Source organism: Amphiura filiformis, chromosome 15 (genome assembly GCF_039555335.1).
Source record: "Amphiura filiformis chromosome 15, Afil_fr2py, whole genome shotgun sequence".
In the NCBI taxonomy this organism is placed as follows: domain Eukaryota; kingdom Metazoa; phylum Echinodermata; class Ophiuroidea; order Amphilepidida; family Amphiuridae; genus Amphiura; species Amphiura filiformis.
Window position 1 is genome coordinate 10,377,009 of NC_092642.1, and position 15,591 is coordinate 10,392,599.

At 36.2% G+C, this 15,591-nt stretch overlaps 1 protein-coding gene across 1 annotated transcript in view; it reads right to left on the reverse strand.

Moving 5' to 3' along the window:
• Nucleotides 1-697: 697 nt before the first annotated feature.
• Nucleotides 698-15,591, reverse strand: part of LOC140170705 (uncharacterized) — a 51,775-nt gene continuing 36,881 nt past the window's right edge. The window contains exons 30-37 of the mRNA XM_072193943.1: nt 14,310-14,456; nt 13,581-13,965; nt 12,683-12,837; nt 11,931-12,077; nt 11,413-11,534; nt 5,105-5,388; nt 3,053-3,119; nt 698-1,117 (exon numbers count right to left, since the gene is read on the reverse strand). Coding sequence (XP_072050044.1) covers nt 703-1,117; nt 3,053-3,119; nt 5,105-5,388; nt 11,413-11,534; nt 11,931-12,077; nt 12,683-12,837; nt 13,581-13,965; nt 14,310-14,456 — 1,722 coding nt within the window. The 3' untranslated portion in view covers nt 698-702. The remainder of the gene's footprint in view (nt 1,118-3,052; nt 3,120-5,104; nt 5,389-11,412; nt 11,535-11,930; nt 12,078-12,682; nt 12,838-13,580; nt 13,966-14,309; nt 14,457-15,591) is intronic.

Consider the following 15,591-nt stretch of genomic DNA (forward strand, 5'->3'; position numbering starts at 1 on the left):
GGCCCCCGGGAGTTGGCCTCAACTTCAGACAGTTCGTGCATACTACAAACCGGCGAACCCTTGCAAAGACTGTTAGAAAGACTAACTATATATGTTTAATCTCTTTCTCAGTCATGAATTGCCATACAAAACAAATTCATAACAAATACAGAGAGTACATGCGCCTAACCTACAATTTTTAAGGTACTCGATCGTATTTAGATGTATTGTGATGGCGAATCAACAAAAGTTGAGGCATATGACCAAATCGTATGTAAGTCAATTCGGTGAAATTAAATAGGGAAGCATCGCCGGGGGGCTCTGCTTCAAAAAGGGCCGTTTTGATCGATTTTCATGAAAATCTGCTATTTGGCGGCCATTATGAATTTGAAACATGCATACAACCTAATTGTAAGCCAAATGTATTGTTTAGAGCTCCAAAAGCCATTTATCAATGATAATAAGTGTTTTACAAGTTGCTTTCAGCTGTTTTAATGAAAATATGCTATTTTGGTGGCCATTTTGAATGATCATACTTATATTCTCCCAACCCACGTTAAGATAAGGTCTCACCCCATTTTACCGATACGCCAGCTCCCAAACACCCACCACCTCAAAATTGCGGTGGAGCATACTCACCAAAATTTATGATGTACACCTCCCACCTAACACCCGGCACCCCCACCCACCCCCACGGTCTTATGTCTTTCTTTCGTCTTTCTTTTATGACATTGGCACAGTGGTACTGGGTCCATATGACTTTGGCTGTTGTGCAGACATAGTACAAAGTAGTTTACGTACATATGTACCGAAAATTGTTTTAACATCCTCTTGGAGAGCACAGAAGAGAATAAACAAAGCTAACCCTTGAAATGAGTTGAGCAGGCAAAAAATGAGTGAAAATGCGAACTTTGTATCTTCTACAGCAAGGAAACCAAACAACCATGTTAGGCTCATGAAGATAGACATAGCAAAAGCTTTCAGCAGAACTTTAAGCGGTATTGTATTTGTTGCTTCATTTCTTTTCTTCCAGAGACGATACATGACCTTGCTAAACAGAACTAAGTTGACTAGGAGAATAATACCGATAGGGAGCGCAACTCCGTAGTACAGTGGATGTCCCATGTCCACGAAACAACTGAAATATGACAAAAAAACATGTTAGTACAAAGTAGGTAGAGAAATGTTTTAACAATCTCGATTCCGGAATGAAATTCACCACACATGGTAATATTATATACAACTTCATATACAGCCTGTCTCAAAAAAAAATTGTGCAAGTGAAAAGCGCCCACTTTGGCGACTAGAAAATACCGTTGTGACATGATGCTTACATCAACGTCAAGGGCACAGTCTTAGCTCTCAAATACCGTTTGTTCTGTTCAATTTGCTCTTTTGATCTCGAGATATGTTTAGTTAAGAACGAAAGGGTAAAATCACAAGTGTGCCACTTTTACTATAGGGAATAGGGCTGTACATGTAAATCCAATGATAGCTTATGTTGATGCGTCTAATGCACTCCCCCCTTCGTGGCTCGTGCATTGGACGCATCAACACCAGTGCGCGTGCATTATTTTGTCTAATTTCATTAATTTGTCAAATTTCATGAACTTGTTATTAACCCATAAGTGTGTAATATTTGTTTGTCTTGTAACATGTCTTGAATGACAAAAAGAACATGGTGAAATCACTGACATTTAATTTTATTTTAATAAAATTAAATGTCAGTGATTTCACCATGTTAAAACATTTTATGTATTTAATTTTACAGCAGAATGTGAAATATTTATTTATCGTTTAATTTGTCGTAAGAGGAAAAAGAGAATCATTATACCTTTATCATGATAAAACATTAAAAACAATTTTGTATTGTTGTGTAATTGATGCATTCTTTTGATTTCTCTTGATAAACTTGATGCTACCCTTTCGTTGTTAAGTAAGCATATCTCGAGATTAAAACAAGCATATTGAACAGACTAAACGGCATTTGAGAGCTAAGCCTATGCCCTTGACGTCGATGTAAGCATTATGTCACAACGGTATTTTCTAATTGCCACAGAGGGCGCTTTTCACTTGCACAATTTTTTTTGAGACAGGCTGTACACATCAAATTATATAATACAAATAGGTCTCGTGATAACTTTTACATCTTGCTTTTATGGGGGGTTACTCATCGGTTCTGGATTTGCTATCAAACACTGAGGTCCCCGGTTTGAGCCCAGCCTCTCAGAAGCTGGTGCCTTTATGTGCAATTTGGCTTAAACTCAATTTCCGAAGTGTTTCTCCGGTAATCCGGTTTGCATCAGCAACCTGGCTTTCATCCTGAATATATGTGACGTGTCATGTCAAAAAGAGACACTTTTGGGCAGGATCGTAAATGGAGAAATAGCCACAAATCTACATGGGGTGATTTTGGCGATGTTATTAATGTTTAAAATATTGTCTGATGATAGTTTCAGACCGGAATATAACTGGCATTTTGTATTTTTTGAGACATAATGTCAAGGTAATTCCTACTCTCAACATTGTCAATAATATTTTCAAAGGCCGGTATCTCAATTTCCAATTTTATAATACCATAACTTACAAACTCAATATCTTCGCTTAGGAATGTCCGATTTCATTGGAGAAAACGGCGTTGTGGAGCAAAATATCTTTATATTTAAGATATTTGAAAACCTCAAAATTGATAACCTGTCCAAAAGTGTCTCTTTTTGACATGACACGTCACATATTATTACGCAATTATTATGAAAAATTGGGCTTTCACCCTGAATATATTATTTCGCAACTATGAAAAATAAAGGTATTGACAAAATACAGAAATGTTCGCACATTTACTTCAGCATCCCAACATGCACCTTGATAATTTCACCGTACTCTCTCCAACTTACATATTACATATAAGATAATATTTAAATAAACAAAATATAATACTTTGGCGACTATAACTCCAGTTTAATGGTATGCAATTAATTCGACTGGAATATAGTACTTTGTTTTATTCAAGTAAAAATAGTAAGTTAAGTTAAACTTCATCATGTTCATAGTGTGATATTTTAGAAGTACTTACTACTTGAGGTGCTCATAATGAGACATTCCTGCGACAAGTGATATTACAGTTACAAGCAATGGCAGACCTATTCAATAATAAGTAAAACAGAACTAATTAAACAATTTTTCAAATTTTGCTCGTCAAAATCATTGAATGATTTAAGTTATGCGGAAGTATCTAGCAGATTTGTGAATATAGTAATCATAATTATGGTATTAGTAAGGTTCCAAGTAGATTATCTTCCACTGATTCGCTGACATGCCGCAAAATAAGTCCATATGCCTTGAAATATAATGCTGTGTCGGACATAATCCTTAAAGGGCAGGTCTATAGTGAAAACAACATCATATCATTGGCAGGCTAATATTATGAGGACAATGAAAATGACTCCTTTTTTGAGAAAATAAGACGTTTAAAATTGATATTACGCAAAAACCAACTTAAGCGGTGAGTTCCTTCGAACGAGACAGATTTGGCCTAGAAAACCGGTGACGTCATGAAATGAGATGTGCCCGCTGTGAGAAAAGGGACTATAAACGCTCTCAATGGACAGAACGTATACTGTTGCTGTTCACAGAAAAAAATCCAAATTAAGTATTACAAATTTCATGGTTTTTAAACATATGGATAAAATCAGCCGCTTCTTTTTTATATATTAGACAATTGTGATATTACAATTCATATGTATATCAATATCATGAGAAATATTAGGCCTACAAAATAAATACGTAATTTGAGCTTAGAATTTTATCTGAGACTAGCATATAAACCGTGTTAGTCCACAAACTCATGTATGATTTCCCTGTATATTGCAATGCTCTAGTTTCAGTTGGATGAAATATTACAAAGCAAACGCATAGTAATAATTACTGTGTGGGCTTTGTTCCCGAAAGAGAACAATAGCGTGCGTATTGTTATGCAGCATTGTTATGGTAAGTGATAGTACAACTCATTGTTGCTAATGTCAAACTTGTCAAAGTGATTGTGCTTGTATGATGAGAGCACGATAAAGTGTCCGCTTCATTTACCTACGTCATCAGTCAAACGGGGGAGAACACGTACGCTTCAAACGGGGGAAGAACACGTACGAGGCTGAACTTTACCCACACAATTTCTCCTTTTTCAGGAGAAATACGCACAAAAAAATTGCAACAAGTGTCAACTTGTAATGTAAGAATTATTCTCTTCAAATAGAGATAAACTTGTTTTTGCTATAGACCTGACCTTTAAACACACCAAAATCCCTAGTCAGCAAAAACATCTGTATCCAGCGATATACTCTGGTATATCTGCCTATGCATGTAATGTTCCCATTTGTAAATTCATGTTTAATTGTGCTAGTGTGCGATGCGTAATTCTTCTTTCCCCATTATATTTGGCCTTATTTTGCGGCATGTCACCGAATTAGTGGAAGAAACTCTACTTGGAACCTTACTAATATAACTTTTCATGCCGACGTAGCCACCTCTACTTTCCATCATATGGTATTGTATATACATTTACGCTATAAAACGTCAGTATTTAAAGTGAGTATGTCACGTTACTGATAAACAAGCACTTGTAAGGAAAATTAGGTATATACAATTACCGAATAGAGTTGCACCCTATCCGGCAATCGCTCCAATATTTCATGCTGTGGATACTTTCGAATATGATTCTTTCTTCTGAACAGCCATTGAAAGCAATTTGTTGCCATTGAAATCAAGATATTGAGCAAAAGGTACATTTGATATTACAATTTAGTACCATTTGACAATGTGGCGCCAGGGTGTGACGCTTAGCTTTATATGTATAGATGAGTTGACCTCAATGTGTATCAACAAAGGCAAGGGACTGGTATATTGATATGCTTGAGTGAACCCCATGCAACCAATACACTGTTCAATTGCCTTATTGTGCTGTGGCGGGAGTTTTAAAAACACGAGCCCTGAAAAAAATATGATGCGCGCGCATAGTGCCAGGCAAAAAACAATGGAAATTGTGATGATGTGTGCGCATACTGCCAGGCATTGACGTCAGAAGTCAACTCATCTATATCTTGGGCTTTTCAAATATTAATAGATTACGTACCCCACGCCACAAAAGATGCCTTCAGTATAAAGTCAGCAGGATAGGGTTGTCTACTACAGTTGACCACGTTCAAGTACAAACTGAAGGCTTCCACGGCCATCCACATAAGAGACACCAGTATCAAGTATTGCAGTAAAGCTGCTACGATTATACACCCATGTCGATTGGATACGCGGTCAATACCAACGTAGAACACGAGGTAGAGAAGCAATAAAGCCACACACAGCTGAATCAAGATTTGTGGTGGGACTCGTCTTTTCCCTTTTGAATCAAATCGCAGTTGCCTGGTAATGACAACGATTGAAAGGAGTAAAACACTTTAAACCAGGCAATCTATTTTGTTTCTCTCAAGTTTATACTAATTGCAACATATGTTTTACTACGTATCATTTATATGTGGCCTCCAGACCATGCAACACTTAAACAATAGTGGTGTTTTCATATAAAAAACGTTTTAAAACGATTCCTGACCAAACATTTAATGGGATTACCAACAACAAAGCCGAAAATACAAGCCGCCGTTTAAAACGTTTTAAGGGGGTACTACACCCCTGCCCAATTTTTTGCCTATTTTTGCATTTTTCTCAAAAATTATACCGCATTGGGGACAAGTAAGATATGTATATTATAGGGGCAACTACAACTACTGCACTGGAAATTTTATTTCAGCACAGACAACAGTTGTGGAGTTACAGTCAAAAATGAGGGAAAACCAATATTTGATCAATAAATCAATAACTACTTGCTTTGAGTTGCTGAATTTTCAGTACAGTAGTTGCAGTCCTTGCCCCTATAATATGCATATCTTACTTGTCGCCAATGTGCTATAATTTTTGAGAAAAATGCAAAAATAGGCACAAAATTGGCCAGGGGTGTAGTACCCCTTAAAAACGTTTGATGTTTAGGCACCACATCAAATTTGGTCCTATCATGTCCTGTCAGGGTTAGGGTCTTAGGGTTAGGGTTAGGGGTTGGGGGAAGGGTTAGGGGTTAGGGTTAGGGTTAGGGTTAGGGTTAGGGTTAGGGTTAGGGTTTAGGGTTTAGGGTTAGGGTTACGGGTTAGGGTTAGGGTAAGGGTTAGGGTTAGGGATTAGGGTTAGGGTTAGGATTATATTCGTATTTATTATACTAGTAATAGTATATTGTGTGTATGCAGTTTATTCCGTAATCAATAAGTATCATAAACAAACACCTTTCTGGCACAACGAATCATAGCACAGTCGTGTAGGCATTAGACTATGGATACAAAGGTTGTGGGTTCGAACCCCAGGTAAACCGTTATAGAATTTTAATTCTATCGATTTCTTTTTATTTTATTAAGTAAGAGGAAATAATAATGGTAATAAACTCGTGTTATATCTAGCCTCATAGGCCTATTAATTACATGTATGTACTATGTGTTATCGCATTGCGGCCCATTATGGTTGCAGAAAGAAATAACGCACGCCGGCAACTAGACTACTATACAAAAAATAGTATCAAATCTTTCCTGCTCAATCAATATAATACTTGCAAATAGATCATAGTTTACTAATCTAATCCTGTAATATAGACCTGTTATATCACCTGTATTTGCATGTAGAGTCTATACATCAGTCCAAGAGAGTGCCAAATATGGATCAGGAGTATTACATAATAATACCCTGCTATGACAATAGCTGCACTAGGTTAATCGTATAATCTCCTTTATGTGGTTAGCATGGCTGGGCCAGGAAATCCACAAAGTCAGCCAATGTATGTACATGTATTCGGTACATGTGCCATATCTTTTACAATGGGTGATAAATTTTTGGTTTGTTTTATTTCAAAACGCAACAGTCGATATTCTAAAGCTTGGTCCAAATCCAAGAGAAGAACCAACTCTAGTAATTTATGTGGTTTCAAATTATATCGGCCGTTGCCTGTTTGATAGAAATGGTGTTTGTTGATGTGCACAGTTTCCCATTAGATCATAACATGCTGTTGTACATCCAAGGTCAAAGGTCTTTTAATCCATATTTGGCGTTCTTCTGGGACTGATACATGGTTTGTTATGGTAGGGATTCGTGTCCGATCTCTGTAATGTAATGTAAATGAAGCATATTGATATGCAGGAAGAATCGATCAGGGCGCTATCTATTAGGGAAAGATAAACACTATTCAAAATATCAATAGACAAGAAGAAAGGGATGTAGAGATTTGTAATTGAGTCCCCGGGATTGAGTCATGCATGATTTAATAGGAAGGTTCTTTCCAAAACCCAAACGTAATGATACCTGACGCCGCCGGCAGCCTATATTAATTTACTAATCAACATTTGCATAGGAACCGCATAGATTGGAGATTATAATGTGATGCGATCAAGCAAAATCAGTCGGAACTCGGCAATAATAAATTTTCAGTTTCCTATAGGATTGTAAAAAGTATTTATAAAGCGGGATTTTGCTGAAAATCCCATTGAAATTGAACAACCAGTTCCAAAGATATGAGCAATTAAAGAGTTTCCAAAACAATAGGAAACATAAGGAAACATTTCCTTTGTTTGGATATATCTCAAAATCAATATTTCCGAGTTCCGACTGATTTGGCTTGATCGCATCACATATACGTATTTATTAGTAATAGACAAGTAATATTTTTATATCGTGTGTTTGCGATTTATTCCGTAATCAATAAGTATGATGAACAAACGCATTTCTGGCAGAAGCACTCACAGCGTAGTGGTATTCGATCTCGACTGTTAATCAAAAGGTTGTGGGTTCGAACCCTGGTAGAATTTTAATTGGAATAAATTTGTTTTTCTTTTGTTAAGGGCTGGGGTATGAACGTTTGGACAGTATTTATTTTGGGACATTAGAGCACATCAGACATATCGAATTGCATTCTGAATACGAAGAATGTCATTCTGATATCAAATAATTTTGGTTTTTGAAATTCGCAACTTAATACACATTTTATGGCAAATCATTAAAAATTGATATTTTTGATATTTAACAGTACTCGAAGTAAACTTAACTTAACGTGTATGTAGGTGGGTTGAAATGCCGACGATCAATTGAAAATTTTGACCTTTCGTATTGAAGATATGGATTTTTTTTCCCAAAACACCAAAACAAATTAGGTCTTTTTGGGGAAAAAAATCTATATCTTCAATATGAAAGGTCTAAATTTTCAATTGACCGTCGGCTTTTCCTCCCTGCTACATACACTTTAAGAATATATCATTACATTTATATAATTTACTTCGAGGACAGTTATATATCAAAAATTTGAAAAATATCAAATTTTTATAATTTGTCATAAAATTTGTATTATATTGTGATTTTCAAAAATGAAAATTATTTGATATCAGAAAGACATGCTTCGTATTCAGAATGCAATTCGATAAGTCTGAGGTGCTCTCATATCCCACAAAAAATACTGTCGAAACGCAATAAACGCTCATTTTAGATCCCTTAAGTAAGAGGTAATAATTATGGCAATAAATCCGCCGTATAAAACTGAACACAGCTCAATCCAGCCTCATAGGCCTATATCATGTAAATGTATTATGTGATGCAAATGTTGACTAGGAAAAAAAATATCGCACGACGGCAACTGTACTATACAAAAAAATAGTATCACATCTTTCCTGCTCAATCAATATATTATAATACTTGCAAATAGATCATAGTTTACTAATCTAATCCTGTAATATAGACCTGTTATATCACCTTTACATGGTTTGTTATGGTAGGGATTAGTGTCCGATCTCTGTAATGTAATGTAAATGAAGCATATTGATATGCAGGAAGAATCGATCAGGGTGCTATCTATTAGGGAAAGATAAACACTATTCAAAATATCAATAGACAAGAAGAAAGGGTTGTAGAGATTTGTAATTGAGTCATGCATGATTTAACAGAAGGTTCTTTCCAAAACCCAAACGTAATGTTGTGCTTTACTGGGTGACAGCAACAGGTAGAAAATATTATACGCAGTCTTGTATTCTAAACGAGCAAGGTGAAATTACAAATGACAATACAGTCTAAACGCAGGACAACCGTTCTTTTGTTCTGCTTAGTCGCACTAAAAGTCGATCGATACATGTTAAAATCAGCACAATTCCGACATACACCTTTTTGCTATGAAATTTATTTTCTCGGTCAAATATAAAGCAAAATTTTTTTTTTCTTCAGTAATGTCAAATAAAAACATAGTGCTTGGATGAACATTTTTTTAAATCCTGGTGTTAAAATTAAGCATCAAATTGTGTCTTTTAGTGTGATATTTTTGATTTTTATAGGCCTTTAGTTCGCCCGTGAGCTTTTTGCAGAATTCATTTTTTAGCGTCTCAAACTAATATAGTTTGCTAAAGAAAGATATTTCCCACCTCTGTAAAGCACATCGTGTGGGTCTATTTATTATAGTTTTGTCAGAATTTCCGTTTTTATTTTACCCTTTTACCCTCCATGCTCCGAAAATGTCAAACTTAGTACTTTACCTGGAGCGTGTTTATAGTGAGCCAGATTATCCGGTATTTAGCGTATAAGTACATCTTATACGGTATTGGTCGCCACTATAAACAGACCAATAGCGCTATTTGCCGCACATATTATACGGAACTGATATCCTTCGATATCGATGGATATTGCAGTATATTCATTCCGTATACGGCCACTATAAACAGACAAGGATTAACGATACCGTTATTCAAGGAAGTGGAGCAGGGTCATATAACTCTCCGAGCTCAAATTTGTCAATGTAATAACACATCACCTACAAAATTGTACGGTACTGTTGCAATTATGTTAAAAAAATAGGCCGGTATCGTTTCCACTGCAAACTATTTGAAACTGGCACCATATTTGTGTCTCCCACATTGCATTGCGGTGACCTCGAGCACGCTGAGTTTAACCACCTCGGATTCAGAATAGCGCTATTGAGCTCTATTGATTGCCACTATAAACAGCCGAGATAACGGATAAGTCACATTCCATTCTAATCCCGTATGCGTATAAGAATACCGTATAAATACCGTACACCACTATAAACACGCTCCTCGAGAGCAACCAGCACAAATAATCGATATTTCAATTGTTGTCAACCCAGGTCCCTTTTCCATTGAAAACCAGGATTGCCTGACCAGCGATTTGGTAGCCCAAATCCCCAATTCTGGTAAATGAGGTGGATTTTGGAAATTTGCTCCCGTGATAGCCTGCAATTTCAATTTATAGGGGCTATGGATTCCATGATTATGAAAACCATTTTGTCTGTTTGTTTGTTTCTTTGTTTATTTATTTACCTAGGATGAGGTCCATGGGAAAATCCACTGTCCAAACCTAGAAAAATTCGCGTGTTATTAGAGGGGATTTTAATTTTCTGTCCCTCCTATCTCCAGGTGAATTTTGAATGACCCCCCCCATCGCGGGTTGGCATTTTCATTACACCCTTCAGACTTGCGTTCGGGTTTGTGTAGGCCTATTTGTCATAATTTAGCGCTATAGGACCTACTTTCTAAATGTATAGCTATTGCCGTGCTATATAAATATTATAAGGTACCAGTATGTAATATTATGTAGGCCTATGGGGGTGGGGTGGGTACTCAACACATTTGAACCATGACTTACAATGCAAGGCTCATTGTTACCATAAATGATTTTTCCTTTAGGTCATTATAATAGGTTGTTATAAACTTCCGTGTTTAACCTTGTATTGTTTTGGCTGCTTCATTATGACTTTCGGTGGGTTTAAGCAATTTCAAACAAACACAAACAAAAGGCACTATACCGAAACACTAGGTAATTTCTTTGCGATATTGAAGTTCTGGCAAAACTGTATCCAGGCCGGGCACCCAGAGATATCGATCCACAATGCTAGTATTTCACGCGTGCATTTGAAAATTTTTCAGCTGTTATTCAAAAATTATGGAATCAAAACGGAAATTCTGACAAAACTATAATATATAGACCCACACGATGTGCTTTACAGAGGTGGGAAATATCTTTCTTTAGCAAACTATATTAGTTTGAGACGCTAAAAATGAATTCTGCAAAAAGCTCACGGGCGAACTAAAGGCCTATAAAAATCAAAAATATCACACTAAAAGACACAATTTGATGCTTAATTTTAACACCAGGATTTAAAAAAAATGTTCATCCAAGCACTATGTTTTTATTTGACATTACTGAAGAAAAAAAAGTTTTGCTTTATATTTGACCGAGAAAATAAATTTCATAGCAAAAGGTGTATCTCGGAATTGTGCTGATTTTAACATGTATCGATCGACTTTTAGCGCGACTAAGCAGAACAAAAGAACGGTTGTCCTGCGTTTAGACTGAATAGCTTACCTGAAACCAATGAATATAAACAGCGTAATCAATAAAGCAACAATTGATACTAAACACCCAATCATGGTCACAGTGTCAAGAATTACATTGGATTCAGTTCCGGTATGCCTGTATGTTACGTCCTGTTGGATGAACATAATCAACACATTTAAGAGGGAGGTAGCATTCTTGAATTGCGTTCCAAAATTGCTTGCCTCCATACATCTAATGTTGGTAATCTTATACGCCTATTGCAAATCCTAAATTGTTTCAAAGAATGCTCCGGCAATCACAACATTATCAAGCACACATATATACACAAAAACGCTGACCGGGCAGCGTAAACATTATTGGCTCGCCGGTCTTGTCCTCCACACCCGACGGCTCCGTGGATCAAAACCGAACTGAAGAAAACAACTTTTCTTTTCGTGTTCTTTCTTCCTTCCTTCGTTCCTTACTTCTCCAAAAAGCAGAAAGGGCGGTAGGGTTAAACGACTAAAACACACACACGCGCGCCCTACTAACAAATTCATATTTACCACAAGAACTGCAAAGTTCGTCAAATGGTTGCAGTGGCATGTCACTCGGTTATTAATATAGCTTGTAGATTCACAACCACTAGTCGACCAATTTAGAATGTCAAAGTCCCAGAAAACGCACTGGACCTCACGGTCAGTTTCAGATACCTGTCAGGAGCAAAAGGAAATCGTCAGATTTTATCAGTTTACAGAGCAGTTGAATTTATGCCAATAGAGAGCTTGCGAAATGACGTTACGTTAACTTTAACTTTAACTTCTAGAGGATTATAGAGGATTATGTATTCAAACCCATCTTGGTTTTGAATACATAATCCTCTATAATCCTCTAGAAGTTAAAGTTAAAGTTAACGTAACGTCATTTCGCAAGCTCTCTAATGACAAGATTTAAACGTGTTGGGAATAAGCATTAAAGGTATATAGATTAAAAATTGTCCTAAAAGAATACCCTGTCAAGACTACCTCAAATCAACAGGCAATAGGCAAATTATCGGACAAAAACATTAAAGTCCTCTATAGAGACAATAAACTTTTGTCAGTGAGGGAAACATAAACCTTCAATTGGCACTTTCCTGCCGTTGATGGCGTGAACATCGATATCATGTGTGGACGTGGAGGTGATGCCTTTCAACAGTTTGAAAGAAAATTTCAAAAAATACTGGTAACTAAAGCACCAAATTGTCAATTCTAGATTGGGAAACGAGGTACAACTATCGGACAAAGCTTTCATTATATCGTGCATCAAATATACTTACCGTAAATTCAATAATAACCGGTTCTGATAGATTCTGAACATTACCAACACCGACAACAATGGCGGATATTACATCACTAATGACGGTTTGATTTGTAGAGTTGGTTGGAAACAAAAGGTCACTGTTATGAACCACAAAGCTCACTCCAATTGTGTCTAAAAAAGACGATTTGTATGTAAATATTTATTTATTTGCCTTCAATTTCTGTTGGAAGTTTTAAATTTTTGTTAGTTAAGATTTGTCCCGGAGATTTGTATTTTCGACAAACAATGTAAACATTTTAAAATACCGAATTTAATGTGACATTCTTAAGGGGGTACTACACCCCTGGCCAATTTTGTGCATATTTTTGCATCTTTCTCAAAAAATATAATGCATTGGTGAAAAGTAAGATATGTATATTATAGGGGCAAGGACTACAACTACTACACTGAAAATTCAGCAACTCAAGGCAAGTAGTTATTGATTTATTGATCAAATACGGGTTTTCCCTCATTTTTGACTGTAACTCCACAACTATTGTCTGTGCTGAAATAAAATTTCCAGTGCAGTAACTGTAGTCCTTGCCCCTATAATATACATATCTTACTTGTCATCAATGCGCTATAATTTTGAGAAAATGCAAAAATAGGCACAAAATTGGGCAGGGGTGTAGTACCCGTTAAGCGGAACAAAATATTATTTTGCTAATGATATGCACGGAAGGGTTTTTGGTCTTTTTTACGAACGGGAAGGTATTTTTACGAATAGAAGAGTTGTTACTGAATGATTTGTAATATCACCTTAGAATCCTCGTTATTTTGGTGGAGATTAAAGAGAATTATCTTGAGTCAATGTATTCATGTTTAAAATGAAAATAAGAACATTATATTATTATGCTATGCTAAAACATGTTTACCATGATATCCAGATGCATTAAATAGTGTGCTTGGCAGTGATATCGACGTCCTATCCTGCTCCTGTGGAATCTCTTCTCTGCTACGGTAAATTTTAATGTCTTCCTCACGAAACTCATTATCCTCGTCCTCATTGCTAAACACAACCAAACTAAGTCCAGTTGGTGTCTGTTGGCCAGGATTCACGGCGGTAGTTAATAAAGCAATATTTGGTGCGGTAGTGTTAAAGGTCTGACCATTAGCTGTACTTGTTTCAACTTGGTCGTCAATCGCTCTAAGGATGTCAATGAAATGGACATTCTCAGATTCGCTGCGCTCATCTTCTTCATCCCTTGCCTGAGTTAGCCTTACCAGATTGCTGATGACTTCAATCACTGACATTGTTACCTGAATTAAATGTCGTAGATAGAAAGTTTATCTTTATTTGTTTGACAATATGCAGTTACCACTTTGTTTACTAGTCCTGAATTCACGTTGCCAGTTACAAACAATTCCCCACATAATTTAATCACACATTTTGAAATGTAACCGCTCTTGCCTCCGATTGTAATCTAATTAAATTCCAATGAGTAATGCTAGTAAATAAATCTCAGAATCACAAAGATGACCGTGACTTGATTGGGTCATTTTGTATCTAATACACAAAAGTAAACTGCCGTGATTTAAAAAAAGTCTTGTATAAATGTTGTAGTATAATACCAGATTCAATATTCGATTATTATCATATTTACCTCAACTGAGCTTGCTTTAACATCCACTATGTTCTGCAAAATTTTAGCGATATTCTCCAGGTCATCAGGAGTCAAGGTATCCATTTCCTGGATCATTTCCATTAGAGCTTTAGTAACATTTTCAACATTACTTAAAGTTACCTCCATCTAAGAGAAGATGAATGATATGAGTGGTTAAAGAGCAACGGTTATTATATCCCTTTAAAATACACTCACTGTTATAATGTGTAAATTAAATGACTACCCTGAGGCATGATATTTGTCGTTCTGTAGCGCCCAGCAAGTATACCCTTCTCGGGGGGAGACCTTCTGCCTCTTCGATGCTTTCATGTTGTTACATTAAGGTTAGTTTCAAGACACTACTAATTCTAATTAAGTCAGCCGTTAGGGTTCTAGAGTTAGGATTCGAGTTAGGGTTATGGGGTTAGAGATATAATTAGGGTTAGCGTTAGGATTGGGGTTAAGGTTTGAGGGGTAGTAGAAGCCAATGACTTGCAGTGTAACAGCATGAAAGGTGAACGTAACTTTAATAGGCTATTTACCCCTTAAATTTCCGTCATTAACCTTAATATTTACCCCTTAATTTCCATCATTCTTAAGGTCGTGCCCTCTATCATCGGCTTATTTATAGTTTAAGCTTGATGGATATTCAAAACCACAACCATCCTAAGATTGGTGATGTTGAGAAAAAATTGAGTCTTTTGGCTGATGACACAACTTGTTTTTTGCATGGGGATTTTGAGTCATTTAGAAATTTGTTTGATTCTCTTAGGACTTTTGCTGGGTTATCTGGATGCAAGATAAATATGTCTAAATCTGAGGCTATTCATATTGGTAGGTTGAAGGGTAGTGAATTTAAGCCCCTCAGCAATGAGGGTCTTGTATGGAAAGAGAATACCTTTAAAACACTTGGCGTTAATTTTTCATTACATGTGAATGCTTTGTATGAGTTAAATTTTATTCCTAAATTGACTCAAATTCAGCAAATTTTGAATTGTTGGCGTTCAAGAAGTTTGTCTTTAATTGGTAAAATTACTGTGATAAAGAGCATTTTGCTGCCACAGCTTTTATACTTATTTTCGGTTCTGTGTATTACAATTCCTAAGACATTTTTTAAGAGATTGAACACTTTGTTTTTTAAATTTATTTGGAATGGTGGGAATGACAGGGTTAAAAGAAATTATTTATTCAATGACTACAGTGATGGAGGGTTGCGTATGATTGACGTTGAGGCTTTTTCACAAGCTCAGAAATTAGTCTGGTCAAAACACTTATTAGACCC